Source organism: Aotus nancymaae, unplaced genomic scaffold (genome assembly GCF_030222135.1).
Source record: "Aotus nancymaae isolate 86718 unplaced genomic scaffold, 86718_ANA_hifiasm-v0.15.2.pri h1tg000040l, whole genome shotgun sequence".
Taxonomy (NCBI): domain Eukaryota; kingdom Metazoa; phylum Chordata; class Mammalia; order Primates; family Aotidae; genus Aotus; species Aotus nancymaae.
In genome coordinates this window covers 48,558,818-48,576,024 of record NW_026988454.1, presented here as the reverse complement: position 1 = coordinate 48,576,024, position 17,207 = coordinate 48,558,818, and the positions used below count along the sequence as shown (strand labels likewise).

Genomic DNA, 17,207 nt, shown 5'->3' with positions numbered 1-17,207 from the left:
TATAAAAAATTTCAAATGTCTGGGTGGATCAAATTTGTTTTGTTTTGTTTTGAGACAGAGTCTCACTCTGTTGCTGAGGCTGGAGTGCAGTGGCATGATCTCAGCTCACTGCAACCTCTGCCTACCGGGTTCAAGTGATTCTCCTCCCTCAGCTTCCTGAGTAGTTGGGATTACAGACACATGCCACCATACCCAGCTAATTTTTTTATTTTTAGTAAAGACAGGGTTTCACCATGTTGGTCAGGCTGGACTTGAACTCCTGACCTCATAATCCACCCCCCTTTGCCTCCCAAAGTGCTGGGATTACAGGCGTGAGCCACTGTGCTCACATGCTTTCAGTATGCAGGTAAAGTGCTAATGGAGATGATGTATTTTTAACTCATCTCTTTCACTATTAGAATAGAATTCGGCCGGGGCGGTGGCTCACACCTGCAATCCCAGCACTTTGGAAGGCTGAGGCAGTTGGATCACCTGAGGTCAGGAGTTCAAGACCAGCCTTGCCAACATGGTGAAACTCGTCTCTACTAAAAATACAAAAAAATTAGCTGGGTGTGGTGACGGGTGCCTATAATCCCAGCTACTCAGGAGGCTAAGACAGAAGAAGTGCACGAATCCGGGAGGCGGACATTGTAGTGAGCCAAGGTCACACCATTGCACTCCAGCCTGGGCGACAGAGACTCTGTTTCAAAAAAATAAAAACAAGAATAAAATTTTAGAGTTTAATAGTACCATAACAAATATTTAGGAGGCAACTTCTCACCCAAATGAGAATTCTTCAATAATATCCCTAAAGGAGCCTGGTTGGTCAATGTTTTTAGTGATCTAAAGGTCATCATCTTCATTTGAGTTTGGGATTATTTCATACAGTCTATAAACATTTATTGAATGCCAGGCACTATTGTAAGGGAGAATGAAATACGACAGAATCTTCATAACTGCACAGGGTTGAGGGGAAGACATTATGCCAGAAAACTAAGTAGGATACCAGAGATGACGACTATTAGGTATGATAAAAGCACAGTTAATGCAAGAACCCAAATTTTCTAGGAAAGGGAAACTGGGGAAGGGAATTGTCACAGTAACTGTTTGAAAGACAGGGTCGGAGTTCTCCAAGTAGAGAAGGAAAATGCATTCAGGAGGAAGGGATACCATATATAAAAGCAGAAAGAACCTGGTCTGTCTGGCAAACTCTAAGAGGGTTGGTATGGCAGGAAGCCACAGTGCACATGATCATACTGGGAAAAAAATGGAACCTAGAGGGAGAAAGTTTTAGTACAAAATGCTTTTCATTTTAACCTAAGGCTCACAGTTCTCAAACTGGGATATGTGTGTAGTGGTATGCGTGAACGAACTTGGAGAATACACATGATCATCTTCTGAAACATGAATTTTACTTGAAGATTTTTGGAAAATCCATTAATTAGATATTACATAAACAGAGATTTAAGTGAGTAAAATACACATTTATAAATTTTACGTGAAAACATGCGACTTCAAAGACAAGTTGTGCTTGTAGCTAGCCAATTCAGGCTTCTCTTGAGACCACCATGTAAAGCCTAAGTTGTTTCCCCTGGTGTTAAGGGCTTCTTCAGCGGGAAACCATGACACACACTAAGGTAGGACATGAGGATTCACTGAAAGATTTGAAGTGGGTTGTCATATGGTTGAGATTTGAGCATTACAAAGTTTACCATGACTGGAGTCTAGAGAATGTACCACAGGAAAGGAGATCTGCAAGGTTATGGCAATAATCCAGGTATGAAATGATACAACCAAAATCTAAGTATGGCAGAGGACTAAAGAAGAGGAAACAAATAAAATAAATGTTTAAGAAGAGGGAGTAACAGGATGTGGCAGTGAAAGAAAAAAAGTCAGCCGGGCACAGTGGCTCACACCTGTAATCTCAACACTTTGGGAGGATGAAGCAGGTGGATCACCTGAAGTCAGGAGTTCGAGACCAGCCTGACCAAGATGGTGAAATCCCCTGTCTACTAAAAATACAAGAAGTAGCCAGGTGTGGTGGCAGGCTTCTGTAATCCCAGCTACCTGGGAGGCTGAGGCAGAACTGCTTGAACCTGGGAGGCAGAGGTTGCAGTGAGCTGAGATGGCACGACTGAACTGCTTGAACCTGGGAGGCAGAGGTTGCAGTGAGCTGAGATGGCACGACTGTATTCCTACACAGAGGGAGACTCCGTCTCAAAAAAAGAAAAAGAAAAAGAAAAAAGTCAAATGTGACTCCCATTTTCCTGGTTTTGTCAAGTGGGTAAACAGTGATACCATTAATTAGAGTAGGAGGTACAGGAATATAAACACATTTTGGACTATGGGAGATGGTGAATTCATATTTTTAAATGTTGAGTGTAAGTCAGAGTATCTGTCTAACAATGCATAAGAAATAGAAATCCAAGGTACAAGAAAAGAAGTTTGGTCTAGAAAAGCGTATGTGGAATCACCAGCACATAGATGGTGGTTGCAACCATGGATGTGGATGCAATAAACCAAGAAAAGGCTGAAGACTGAAAAAGAGACCAGAAGGCTGGGGGCTTACTATGGTTTAATATGGTTTCTCCCCTCTGAAACACATGTTGAAATTTGACTGCCATTGTGACACTATTGGGAGGCAGGTCCTTTAAGAGGTGATTAGGTCATTAGGAGGGATTAATGGCTTTCTTGCAGGAATGGTTGGCAAGCATAGAAGCTCCAGTCCCTTTTTTTTCTAGTGCTCAGGCCCTCTCTCTGCTTCCACTTTTCTACCAAGCTATGAAGCAGCACAAGGCCCTCACCAGACATGGCCAGCCACCTGACCTTAGACTTCTCAGCCTGCAGAATCATGAGTCAAGTAAACCTCTTTCCTTTATAAGTTAGCCAGTTTGTGGTATTCTGTTATAGCAACAGAAAACAAACTAAGATAGAGCTGAATACTGGGAAATACTAATATTTGATGGATGCATGTGGAAACAGGACAGTATATTGAGATGAAAGAGTAGAGATCAGAAAAGTAGGAATATAGTAAGTATACTATATTATTATGAAAACCAAGGAAAAATATTCAAGGAGGTTGTGGTCAAAGGGCTCAAATGTTGACAATAGGGCAAATAAGATGAAAGCTAGTAAGTGAGAACATTTTGGATTTGGAAGTTCAAAGTTCAGTGGTGACCTCAAGGAGAGTAGTTTTAATGAAATTATGGGGACAAATGTGGAATTGAAGGATCCCAACAAAGGACTAGTATCTATAATATCTAAACAACTCTTAAAACACAACAGTAAAAATGTAAACAATCCTCTTAGAAAGAAGATATACAAATGGCAAATGAGCACATGAAAAATGTTCAGTATCATTAGCCATTAGGGAAATGCAAATTAAAACCAGAATGAGTTGGCTTGGTGCAGTGGCTCACGCCTGTAATCCCAGCACTTTGGGAGGCCGAGGTGGGCAGATCATGAGGTCAAGAAATCGAGACCATCCTGGCCAACATGGTAAAACTCTGTCTCTACTAAAAATACAAAAATTAGCCGGGCATGGTGGCACACGCCTGTGGTCCCAGCTACTTGGGAGGCTGAAGCAGAAGAATCGCTTGAACCCAGGAGGCGGAGGTTGCAGTGAGCCGAGATTGCACCACTGCACTCCAGCCTGGCAACAGAGCAAGATTCCATCTAAAAAAAAAAAAAAAACAGAATGAGTTATCACTATACTCCTATCAGAAAGGACAAAATATAATGGCAACATCAAAAGTTGGTGAGGATGTGAGCAAAATTTATATGATGCTAGTAGGGATGTAAAATGGTACAGTCACTCTAGAAAAAGTTTGGCAGTTTGTTACAAAACTACACATGCAACTGCCATATGACCCAGCAGCCGCACTCCTGGGCACCTTCCCAGAGAAATAAAACCTTATGTTTATATGAAATTTGTATATGAATGTTTATAGCAGCTTTATTTGTAACAGCTAAGAACTAAAAGCACAGGTGATCTTAAATGGGTAAAACAAACTATGGTGGAACAATACCATAGACTACTACTTGGCAATAAAAAGAAACAAACTATTGATACACACAATAACCTGGATAACTTCAGAGAATTATGCTGAGTGAAAAAAAGCCAACCTCTACATGTTAAATACTACTGGGCGTGGCGGTTCACACCTGTAATCCCAGCACTTTGGAAGGCTGAGACCCACAGATCATTTGAGGCCTGGAGTTAAAGACCAGCTTGGGCAACATGGTGAAACTCTGCCTACAAAAAATACAAAAATTAGCTGGGGGTGACAGCACATGCTTATAGTCCCAGCTACTTAGGAGGCTGAGACAGGAGGATCGCTTGAACCTGGGAGGCAGAGGTTGCAGTGAACTGAGATTATCACTGCACTCCTAACCTGGGCGACAGAGCAAGACTCTATCCCTTCTCCCAAAAAGGTTAATTATTGTATGATTCTATGTATAGAATTAGAGCATTCTTTTTTCTTTCTTTCTTTCTTTCTGAGATGGAGTCTCACTGTGTTGTTCAGGCTGGAGTGCGATGGCACAATCTCGATTCACTGCAACCTCTGCCTCCCAGGTTCAAGCGATTCTCCCGCCTCAGCCTCCTGAGTAGCCAAGACTACAGGCATGCGCCACCACACCCAGCTAATTTTTGTATTTTTTAAATAGAGATGGGGTTTCACCATATTGGCCAAGATGGTCTCGAACTCTTGACCTTGTAATCCTCCTGCCTCAGCCTCCCAAAGTGCTGGGATTACAGGTGTGAGCCACTGCGCCCAGCCCAAAATTAGAGCATTCTTAACCTGACAAAATTATAGAAATGAACAAGGTAATGGTTGTCAGGTGTTATAGGAGGTGAGGACTGGGAAGACAGGTGTGGCAAGAAATGACAACATGAGGCATCTTCATGGTGATGAAAATGTTCTGAATCTTGACAGTATCTTTAACATGCCAGTTGTGATACTGTACCATAGTTTTGCAAGGTGTTGGGGGAACTGGTTTAAGAGATCTCTTTATATTATTTCTTAAAACTGCATGTGAATCTACAATTATTTCAAAATAAAAATTTTTTTTTTTTTTTTTTGAGACGGAGTTTCGCTCTTGATACCCAGGCTGGAGTGCAATGGCGCGATCTCGGCTCACCGCAATCTCCGCCTCCTGGGTTCAGGCAATTCTCCTGCCTCAGCCTCCTGAGTAGCTGGGATTACAGGCACGCGCCACCGTGCCCAGCTAATTTTTTGTATTAGTAGAGACGGGGTTTCACCATGTTGACCAGGATGGTCTCGATCTCTTGACCTCGTGATCCACCCGCCTCGGCCTCCCAAAGTGCTGGGATTACAGGCTTGAGCCACCGCGCCCGGTCAAAATAAAATTTTTTTTAAAGACCCAAAACTTTTGTCAACAAAGACTTATTTATTTATTTATTTATTTATTTTGAGTTGGAGTTTTGCTCTTGTTGCCCACACTGCAATGCAATGGCATGATCTTGGCTCACTGCAACCTCCACCCACCAGGTTCAAGCGATTCTCCTGCCTCAGCCTCCAAAGTAGCTGGGATTACAGGCATGCACCACCACGCCTGGCTAATTTTGTATTTTTAGTAGAGACAAGAGTTTCACCATGTTGGTCAGGCTGGTCTCAAACTCCTAACCTCAGGTGATCCACCTGCCTTGGCTTCCCAAAGTGCTGGGATTACAAGTGTGAGCCACCACACCTGGCCAACAAAGACATATTTAAATTATGTTTAGTGGACCATGTTTCAATGAACTAAACAACAATAGTTCCAACACTTGGACTGTTTTTGCCTGTCTTCACAAAGCTGTGGAACATGTGTATTCCCTTTTGGCCACATTTCCATAAAAGCCAACTCTACCTTTGACTATAATCCCTGTGAAAAGACAAGACAGTAGTTCATTTTTTAATTCTCCTTGTTCAGCAGTCTCTAGCACATGACTACGTTTTTCACAAATCTTTGACAAATGTCTACACTTGATTTTCATGCTAACCGTCATAGTGGCTTTTAAAGGAGGAAGAGGAGAACTTTAACGACTTGGTCTGGGATTCCCAGCAACATTATAGATGAGAAACAGAGTCAGATGGCTTTCCCTTTGAGGCCCAAAATATAGTTAACATTTCAGTCTTCTTTGCTCCAAATAATGACTTGGAAAGCGTGTGCCACTGAAGCATGACAAGATGTTAAAAATATTAGGAGAATTTGGAATAAAGGCAAACAGAAAGAAAAATAAGATGGTAAGAATAAAAAGTTATTGAATTGAAAAACAAAACCAAAAACAAATCTTTAAATATATATACAGTTTTTCTTCAAAACTCAACTTATCTACCTATAAAAAATAATGATGTGAACACCTCATAGGTAAAAATCTCAAATAAATTTTGAGGTATATACCTCAGTGCCTGTGCAAATGTTGAGGTATATACCTCAACAGAAAAGTCAGACCTAATCCTGACTTTTCTCATTAAAACAAAATCATGAAGTGGAAAAAACCATACGACTATGTAGTCTAAGGACATGTGGCTCCATGTGGCCTTTCTATTGGGCAGTGACTGATTTCTGGACCACCTCAATGTCCTGACTCCACTTAGTCCAAAGAGGACAGATCAGAGTACCAGTGGTGTTGCTTGCATAGCTGCAGTACAGAGAGAGCTGAGGGGAACTCACTTTACTGTTTGTCTCCTGCCTATTCTAATCCATCTTACTTGCCTCTCCATCTGGTAACTTCAAATAAAATACACAGTACACTAAGATATTCATCTAGATGTTTCAAAATTATAAAATAAAACTTGATTTTATGTTAAATTTTAAAAATGTTAAGAATGTACAGGTGAATATGACAAGATTGTAATCTTTTCAAAGTACCAAGCATAGCCTTTCCTTCATCTTCTAACTCAAACCGAAGAGTCTGAAGTTCCTGTTCCATTTCTATCCGGAAGCCCTCCATTGACTCTCTGTGTGCATCTTTTAATGATTGAAGCTCTGCAGAATGCTTCTGTTGTAAATGATTTTCAAGAGCCTAGAACAGGACAAACAAATTCAAATTATTATGCTAGAATATAGGTAGGAAAACGCAAACAAAATAGAAAATAGTTACTAAAACTCAGTTATTATTTAAGAAATACAAGATGTTTTTGTTCATTTTCAGGAAAACTAGATATAAGATAATCAACATTTGAAAAAAATCATTAGGGTCATTTCAGTAGAATAAATGAATCATCGTGAAACCAGTTTGATTCGATGTATTCTGTCGATATATTGAATGGCCTGGGCACAGTGGCTCACACCTGTAATCCCAGCAATCTGGGAGGATAAGGTGGAAGGATTACTTGAGCCCCAGATTCAAGACCAGCCTGGGCAACATTGTGAGACCATTTCTACAAAAAATTTAAAAAATTACCCAGGCATGGTGGTGTGCACCTATAGTCCCAGCCACTCAACAGACTGAGGTGGGAAAATCACCAGTCTAGGAGGTCGAGACTGCAGTGAGACTGCACCTCAGCCTGGGTGACAGAGCGAGACCCTGTCTCAAAAAATAGAAAAAAAAAATCTTAAAAATTTGAAAACTAATTATTATTAGATTATTGGATTACATTTGAACGTATGTCACATAAAACTTACTCTTTGCTCCTTTTCCTTTTCCTCCTCCATAGTTTGAAATGCAAGGACATGTGCTTCTTTTAATGATTTCTGTCTTTGCTGGTGTTGCCCCTCTAATTCTTCAAGCTCTTGTGTAAGCCGCTGTCGTTCTTGTGTAAACTGGGCTTGCAGTTGCTGCAAAGAAGTCTGAGACTGGGAAAGCTGCATCTCCAGATTCTGTTTCAGCAAGGAAATCTACGCCCCAGAACAGTACACAATGAAGAATAAATATAAGAGATGGTTCACAAACACCCATCAAAGGAAGAAAAGCATTTTAAGGATATTAATGATAGTAAAATAATTGCCTTAATGTTTCCACTTAAAATATTATCATACAAATAACTAATACCATCATTTAAAATTTTACTTTCTGTAATTATTCTGAAAATAGACAGTTTAGTTATATTGTTTATAGACTGTCTAAAGAAGATTGCAGCTCACATTTAGAATACAGTGAACACCTGTTATGTTGCAATAAAAATTCATAATATGAAATAAAAACACAAGAAAACTAACATATTCATTAGGTTATAGTCACTTCGAATAAAGAGTATTAATAGTTAAACCACTTATTTGTAAAGTAGCAAAGTGAAATAGTTAGGACTGTGAGCTCTGAGTTAATATCCTAGCTCTGTCACTTGTTAGTATCAACACCTCACCAGGCTGTTACTACATATAGTTCACTTTGGACAGACTCAGGCATGTAGTAAGCATTCAACAAATTTTAGCTAAGATTATTTGAGAATTAAAAACCTACTCTTTAAAGGATGTATCAGTTTATAATTTACAATCCTTATGTAAATTTTTTTATTTTTTATTTAACTCAAAGGTCTTGAAAACCTTTAAGTTTTTAAAATGTCTCAAACATCCCACAATCTTTTATTCAGCCATTATAACAATGTCAGGTGCTTTTCTTTCACTATGGAAAACTGATTTGTCACTCCTTTTGAAAACAGACATCAGCCTTAATATGTCTGTATCACTTCCATATGTCTTAATATACTTAGAATTAAGTATTTTGGTAAGAATAAAAATATAAAACACATATATATGTATATATTATACATGTTCATATATGCATTTGATAAAACCATTTAACTGACCTTTTCCTATTCTCATACACAGGATAGAGTAACTTAAAATTACATAACTGTATTCTAAAAGAAGTCTAAATCTTAGAGAAACTTAGGAGAACCAGATACAAAGTTGTAAAATGTGTTCCATAAGCAACCTAAATCACTCTATGCTTTTATATACTGGTAAAAGAGTATCCATGGCCAAAAAAGCCAGTGAGAAGAGGAAACTTTAAAGTAGGTTTTTGTAAATGGGAAAAGACTCTTTCGATTGATGGAAGGCAGACATAAGTTGCCTCACATGTCTCACAAAGAAAGGTACCTGGGAAAGAAAGAGAAAGTGTGGGGAATCACCAGACATACAAAACAAGAAAGGAGGAAAGAACCATTAACTGGAAAAAGGAAAAGTCCGAAGCAAGCCGCCATGCCGCCATATCCCTTTAAAAAGTGGCAGGAACAGTCACAGACTGTAGTGAGCGTAGGGTGATAATTAGCCTTCCAGAAGGGTTCTGGACAAAGTTATAAACCAGAGTTAGTTATAAAGGTTAGCATATGGCTTTATCGAAATAGTCAAGCACTGGTGAGAAACAATACAATCTAGGTTTAATCTGTTTTAATGTATTTCCAAAGAAGTGACTCTACTTGTTCAAACTTTATGAATTTCACTTATTAATTTCTATAAAAACCTAAGGTTTCAGAGGTTATTTTAAAGTTTTGGAGCCAAGGTGGAACTACAACCCTTTGATTCCGGATATGCAACCCCTTATACTTCTAAATGGCAACAGCACCCATGATATACAGATTGAAATAAATCCTGCAAATGTGAAATGCACCTAAGAATATCACAGCGGCCAGGCGCCGTGACTCGCGCCTGTAATCCCTGCACTTTGGGAGGCCAAGGTGGGTGGATCACCTGAGGTCAGGAATTCAAGACCAGCCTGGCCAACATGATGAAACCCTGTCTCTACTAAAAATACAAAATATTAGCTAGGCATGGTGGTGCACATCTGTAATCCCAGCTACTCAGGAGGCTGGGGCAGGAGAATCACTTGAACCCAGGAGGCAGAGGTCGTAGTGAGCCGAGATCACGCCACTGCACTCCAGCCTGGGCAACGAGAGCAAAACTCTGTCTCAAAATAAATAAATAAATTTTAAAGAGAATGTCACAGCCACAGCTGTAAGATAAATTATACCATGTGACTTCTCACCATTTTATGCAATGAAAAGCAGAATAAATATTAAAGACAGCCCAGAATGAAAAACTAAACCATAAAAGGGTAATAGATACAAAAATAGGCATTTGTGAACCCTGATTTGTAACTGGTAGAGCAATTCTCTTCCCAGCAAGTTGATTCTTGAAATAAAGAAGGCACCTGCCCACTCTATTTGGAAGTTCAACCCTAGTCCCAGCCTGAGCATGGGGAGCCATGGTGATTGCCTTTCATGTTTCTGAGGATAACTTGTTGAAATGTATATGGGAGAGTTGGAAAGGCTGTGTTACATGCAGAATGATGATATTCTCAAAGCTATTACTTGGCACCTGACCAAGTGGAGATTAAAATCTACCGAGCATTCTGCTCACCAAGCTATCTACCCCGGTACAGATCTGTGTCCATCCAAAAAGAATGGACATGCTTTTCTTTGCACAAAGGTGCCATATAGGCTAGCAGTGGCCCTGGATCCCTACCCCAAACTGCGTGTGCACTTCAATTAGTAGGAAATCAATCAGCTCACAGTGGTGTATCTTATTTTCTGCCATACCTACTTCAAAAGTTTGCTGAATCGATAGATCCCTCATGGGTTAATTTGACTTGCATTTGAACTATTAGCAGATGAAACTTATGAAGAAATACAATATTTAAAGTGCATGATTGGAAGTACCACAGTACATAACAGTTACACATTTATAATCTACAGTTTTAAATTTCGCCACCAAAAATACACTTAAATATTTTACATTGTAACATACTTTACCTTGAAAGAACTCCAAAATAGTACTTTCCATCTTAGGATATGTGATTAATCTTTGTATCTACACTCAAGAAAATAATATAAACTATATGCAGAAAAATATCATGCAATTTAGTGCTGCTGAAATATACTTAGATATTTTATATTCTTAACTTTGAAAGCACATCAAAATAATAAGGCCATCTAAAATCTTTGAATTCATGCTCAAGACAGTAATGTGAATTATATGCAGAAAATCTTAATCATGCAATGCAGCATCAAAATTTATTCTGTTCTTTTTAAAAATAAATTAGTAGAATTGCAATAAATGGCCTTTATTCAGCATGAAAATTACATGGCACTTTAAAAGACAAAGAATGAGCAAAGCAATGTAAAGTGAACTAATTTTTATAGCTATAATTTAAACAGCTGAGTTTAATATACTCAAAAGAAATACATATTAACGTAAAACTTCTTTAACTCAGAAGAAAAGAAAAAAAAAAGCCCTCTGCATTAAAAGGTTTAGGCAATCGTGATAAATACTTTTATCACAGAATTACAGAATATCTAGAAAGGCATGTGTTGAATAAAGAATAAGAACAAGTAGTTGCTTCAAACTATATATTATATTCAAATTATGTAGTACATGGTATTAGTTTCTATACATTTGTTAAAATTTAAAAATTTTTCTTATTTGTTTAAATAAACTAAAGCAAATCTTTATTTCAGAAAATAATTTAATCTTTAGTTTTTAAATTCTTAGCACAGCAATTTAGATATGGAATATATAATATATTCTACTGGTTGATAGGTGCCAGATATTTTAGAGACAATTTTAAAGGTCAAACTGCATTGATATTAATTGCTACCTTCTGTCTTTACCAATTAAAAAACGATTGTCTTTTTGAAAACAAAGTTTTACAGTATTTTTTAAAATGGAGTATTTAAAGTTTTATAAAAATATCAAAAAGAAAAAATTAAAATTAAAACTATATGGATACTTTTTTTTTTTTTTAAGAAAGGAAAGCTTTACTTCTTTTTTCTGAGACAGGACTTTACTCTGTTGCCGAGGCCAGAGTACAGTGGCACAATCGTGGCTCACTGCAGCCTCAATCACCCAGGCTCAAGTGATTCTCCCACCTCAGCCTCCTAAGCAGCTGGTACCAGAGACATGCACTATCATGCCCAGCTAATTTTAAATTATTTGTAGAGATGAGGAATCACTCTGTTGTCCAGGCTAGTCTTTAACTCTTGGGCTCAAGTGACCCTCCTGTCTCAGCCTCCAAAAGTGCTGGGATTACAGGAATGAGCCACTGTGCCCGGCCTACTTTTTACAGAGCAGTTTCACAAAGATTCTGCACCTCTATAATGATGTTTGTGGAGGAACTCCCTCAAAACAAAAACTGAAACTTCAACTCTGAGGTGCTGGGTGTGACAGAATGTCAATATGAGACGTGTCATTAATTATGTACATCTTACTAACATTGGTTTTTGATGCAATATTGATGTTTTTTTCTTCAAAAACCATTAGAGTCTTGTTACCGAAATAAAAGAATACAGAAAATATACAAATGCTATATCCTCAAAATAAAGCATGTCTTGAGATAGTTAAATGTAGTCTGTGATTCTCAAACCTGGCTGTGTATCAGAATCATCTCTGTAGATTTTCATAAAGATAGTTGCCTATGCCCTGATTCCTTGAGATTCTGATTTAGTAGGTCTGGAATTGGGCCCAGGCTGCCTAAGATATGTTTATTCCTATTTATCAAGGTAAAAAGTGGTTCATTGTGAAAATTTTTAAAATGCAGGAACATATAAATAAAAGGCAAAGTTTCCTTCATTCCCTTTCCTCACCAAATCCCAATCCCTAAAAGTAACTGATGCTAATATTTTGGTATGCATTACTGTAGACTGTAATGACTTAGGTCTCTTTTGATATAATTCTCTGTTTTGTTTTCTTTTGCTTTCTTACCTAGATCATGTGTAAATGGCTGGATGATTTTCACCAAATGTAAAATATATGTCATGATCTGACATAAAGCTGGCTATGCCTTATATACAAAAGTTACGGAGGCTCCAGGGCACACCTCAAAAGATCAGTGCTCAATGTCCACAGTAGCTAAAACAGAGAACCCTGGGGCAGCTGATGGGGACAGGCATCCTGTATGTATCACAGAGAGAAATAAAAACGACTTCAAATGTGAAACCACAAGGCTGTCCTGACCTGCAGATGTGGATGAGGTGGTTTTCACACACTCAACATTATGTAGCTTCCTCCAAGAAGAGTATGCCGAGGAATTTATTTAATGATGTTTAATAATTTTTCCACTACAGGGGCCAGTGAGTTTGTGTTTTTGTACTTTTTTCCCTTCCTTTCAAAGTGGCGTTTATAAGGTACTCAGGATATTTAGATATGATCCATTCTTTTTAATGACTACATAGACTTCCTACAGCTAGCACTGTCCCTCAATTCTCCAACAGCCGTTCTCCCTCTTTCCTTTCTTCCCAGTTGGCCTAAACAACTGAGTTTGTTCAGGGATTAAATGGAAATCCCTAGAAGGTAAGCCCCTCTCGTAACACCTACAGATAAATTATGACTGGGACAAGAAAGTAATCTAATTCTAGGGTATTAATTCCAATCCTTTCAAATATATAAAGCATTAAAAACTGCTAGCCTATCAGTCTGAGCAGATCTCAGGAAAAAAACTGTTAACCTAGGCTTAGTAGAGGACAGTAAGAATAACTTATTATTATGTCAATGATTTACATAAGTACTCATGTAAAATGTAAAGGTGCTCAAATATTTTAATTCTATGATTTATTTTTCCTCTTTAATCACTAATTTGCTATTACTGAAGAGACTAAGAAAAGTAAATTTAAGCTGGAATTATGGTCATTTTGAGAAAAATTCAGAATTGCTTTTTTTCTATATTTTCTAAGATGTATAAACTGAGTTTATTATTAAGAACCACCACATTCAGGACATAGGCATGGGCAAAGACTTCATGACTAAAACACCGAAAGCAATGGCAACAAAAGTCAGAATTGATAAATGGGATCTAATTTAACTAAAGAGCTTTTGCACAGCATAAAAAAACTATCATCAGAGTGAATAGACCACCTACAGAATGGGAGAAAATTTTTGCAATCTATACATCTGACAAAGGGCTTATAACCAGAATCTACAAAGAACTTAAACAAATATACAAGAAAAAAACAAACAACCCCATCACAAAGTGGGCAAAGGATATGAACAGACACTTCTCAAAAGAAGACATTTATGTGTCCAACAAACATGAAAAAAAGCTCATCATCACTGGTCATTAGAGAAATGCAAATCAAAACCACAATGAGATACCATCTCACACCAGTTAGAATGTCAATCATTAAAAAGTCAGCAAACAACAGATGCTGGAGAGGATGTGGAGAAATAGGAATGATTTTACACTGTTGGTAGGAGTGTAAATTAGTTCAATGATTGTGGAAGACAGTGTGGCGATTCTTCAAGGATCTAGAACCAGAAATACCATTTGACCCAGCAATCCCATTACTGGGTATATGCCCAAGGGATTATAAATCATTCTACTATAAAGACACATGCACATGTATGTTTACTGCCACACTATTCACAATAGCAAGGACTTGGAACCAACCCACGTGCTCATCAATGATAGACTGGATAAAGAAAATGTGGCACATATATACCATGGAATACCATGCAGCAATAAAAAAGAATGAGTTTATGTCCTTTGCAAGGACATGGATGAAGCTGGAAACCATGATTCTCAGCAAACTAACACAGGAACAGAAAACCAAACACCACATTACTGATAAGTGGAAACTGAACAATGAGAACACATGGACACACTGGGGGGAGCATCACATACTGGGGCCTGTCAGGGGCTGGGGAGCAAGGGGAGGGAAGTATTAGAAGAAATACCTAATGTAGATGATGAGTTGATGGGTGCAGCAAATCACCATGGCACATGTATACCTATGTAACAAACCTGCATGTTCAGCATATGGATCTCAGAAATTAAAGTATAATAATAACAATAAAAGAAAAATATTTTTAAAAGAATCCTTAAAAAAAAAAAAAAAAGAACTACCAGGTTTCTTAACATTCTTAAGATATTTGTGGAACATGCCCCCAATAATCCTCTTATTAATAACTAAAACGAACTGGAAAGTATCTATACAGTCACTTGATTTTGAATGTGCTAAGCACTGAACTCTTACATGGAAAGCTGGGGTACACATCATGTGCAGAGGGGGTGGGCGGATGCTCATCCTGCAGAGCACAACACATGTTTTGTTGTGGATGATGACAGAGTGAAAAGGTGATCCTCAATGACTATAATGTTATAAAAGATAATTAAGTAAATACGGATTTCATTGTGTTACCAACCCCTTTTATGCTTTTTGTAGGAGACGAATCAAGGGCATTTTCATTCCAGTTATTAACAGGCAATTTCAATAGGTGGTTTTTGTTTAATGAACAAAAAGTACAACTATTAAGGAAAATGTGACTATGCTGTCACAAATATTCTAAAGTACAATTCAATTCATTTGAAAAATAATAATATCCTATTTGGGTTCTTATTTCTATCCCAATTAGCACATATGTCAAAATATCTGTATTGACAGAGCTATCATGCCAAAATTTGTAACATGTTCCATGTGACTGCTATAAAGAATTTCTAAATATTAGCCTATTTCAGCAACACTGAGATAAATGTTTGCTGCTTCTCTCTCTCTTTTAAAAGAGATGAAAGAAAATGCTGCTAAATGTATTTGTATATTTTAATTACTTTTTACATAGAAAAAAGGCTGAATATGAAAAGTAGGTAAAAGTTTTCTTGCATAATAGAAAAAACATAAAGGGGTAGTATAAAATAGTTTCACTCCAGAAGTATCAGAATATCACAGGACATCACTAGACTCAAGGCTTTGATTTCTCTAGAGCTGGCATTAGTCTGTCAGCTTTTATGAAAACTACAGTCTGTTTTCATAAATTAAGTGTTACTGGAATGTAGCCACAACCATTCATTTACATAATGTCTATATGTATTGTCACACTACAACAGCATAGAGTTTCTGCCACAGAAACTGTCCGGCCCACAAAGCTAATAGTATTTAATATTTGGCCCTTTACAGAAAAGTTTGCTGACTCCTGCCTTAGGACATCAAGAAAAATATTCAACAATGTTCAATTCTCTGTAATCGAATTTTAAAGGACAAGTTGAGTATGGGTTTGGTGTGAAAATAAATATCATTTTTTTCTCATCATATATAAAGAAAAAAGTTTTAAAATGAGTGTTAAGTGGCATATTATTTTGAAGATGAATTTCTGCATGCTTGAGTGAATGTAAGAAAAAAGTGATCACTTTGTCAATTCTTAGGAAAGGGATTTACTCCATTTTGCTTTTCATCTGTTCATAATTATAACATAGTTATAACATTGTTATAATTATCAACAGATGAAACAATATGTTCTAAATCCCATAAACCTCCATAACCATCTGATACTTTTAAACAAAGACGTCACTAATGCTACTTTTTCAAAAAATAAACTAATTTGACAAAATAAATTTTTACATTTATTTCCATTTTATGAATCAACTAGTTAATAGTTTTTCAAAAATATTACTGTATCTTCCAAAGTAAACATAAAAATAATGAAATTTATCTCTGAGATGTAAAATGTCAATTGGCTTTATAATAAATAAATGCTTATTAATACATGTGGTAGATGTATGCATATACACAAATGAATGACTGAAAGTTAGAAGCTTTTATTACCCATATACAAAACATATCTTATTGAATGCCAAACAGTATTTTTTATGTAAGTCAAAGCTTTAAAGCAGTGATGTTGTTTATGCAAAATGAAAAGTGCAACATGCCCTGTGTACAAATTGTAAGTGCCGCTCACTTACATTGTTGATAGATTTATGCAAAGCTTCACCCAGAGAGTGCCGCTATGAAGAAAAGATCACAGGAATAAAGGGAAACATTCAGAAATCAACTAAGTGAAAGAAAGAGGGATAAGAAGGAAGAGTAAAATGCAGAACATTAATTATAATGTGCTCAAGAGAAAAGTTGAAAACAGTTCTAAGAAACAAATTAAACAAACAGAAATTAAAGACACACAGTCTAAATTATCTACAGTCCCTTAAAACAATGTCTGATATGTCTCTGGGCTTGCAGACTTACCTGTGCAAACTACAAAAGGCGAGGCCATATAAATCAGAGTTCAGTTTAAAAATTGACGGTTATTGAGGGACCCAGAGGGGATATTAGTGTTTTAAATTCCTCCCAGAAATCTACAATATAACTATTCAAAGCATTACACCCACTTTGCTGTAGGTTTGTGGGAGATTTCTCTTAAGAGAAATGAGCAGATGAAAACCACAACACTAACTTAATTGACCATATAATTTGGGAGCCAGAAATAAATATGAGATAATCACTAGAAATTAAAGATTTAATAATAACCTGGTTTTATACTGGGGGGAAGAAAGAAGAGACACCCTTGTATCTTTTTAATCCTAT

General features: G+C 37.2%; 1 protein-coding gene and 1 long non-coding RNA gene across 2 annotated transcripts in view; one reads left to right on the top strand and one right to left on the bottom strand.

Annotated features, from left to right (window-relative positions):
- The window catches only part of FAM184A (family with sequence similarity 184 member A), a 120,836-nt gene that overhangs the window by 16,166 nt on the left and 87,463 nt on the right, over positions 1-17,207 (bottom strand). The window contains exons 10-11 of the mRNA XM_012450065.3: positions 7,612-7,824; positions 6,856-7,009 (exon numbers count right to left, since the gene is read on the bottom strand). Coding sequence (XP_012305488.2) covers positions 6,856-7,009; positions 7,612-7,824 — 367 coding nt within the window. The remainder of the gene's footprint in view (positions 1-6,855; positions 7,010-7,611; positions 7,825-17,207) is intronic.
- The window catches only part of LOC135268335 (uncharacterized), a 105,299-nt gene that overhangs the window by 55,737 nt on the left and 32,355 nt on the right, over positions 1-17,207 (top strand). The gene's annotated exons all lie outside the window — the stretch shown is intronic.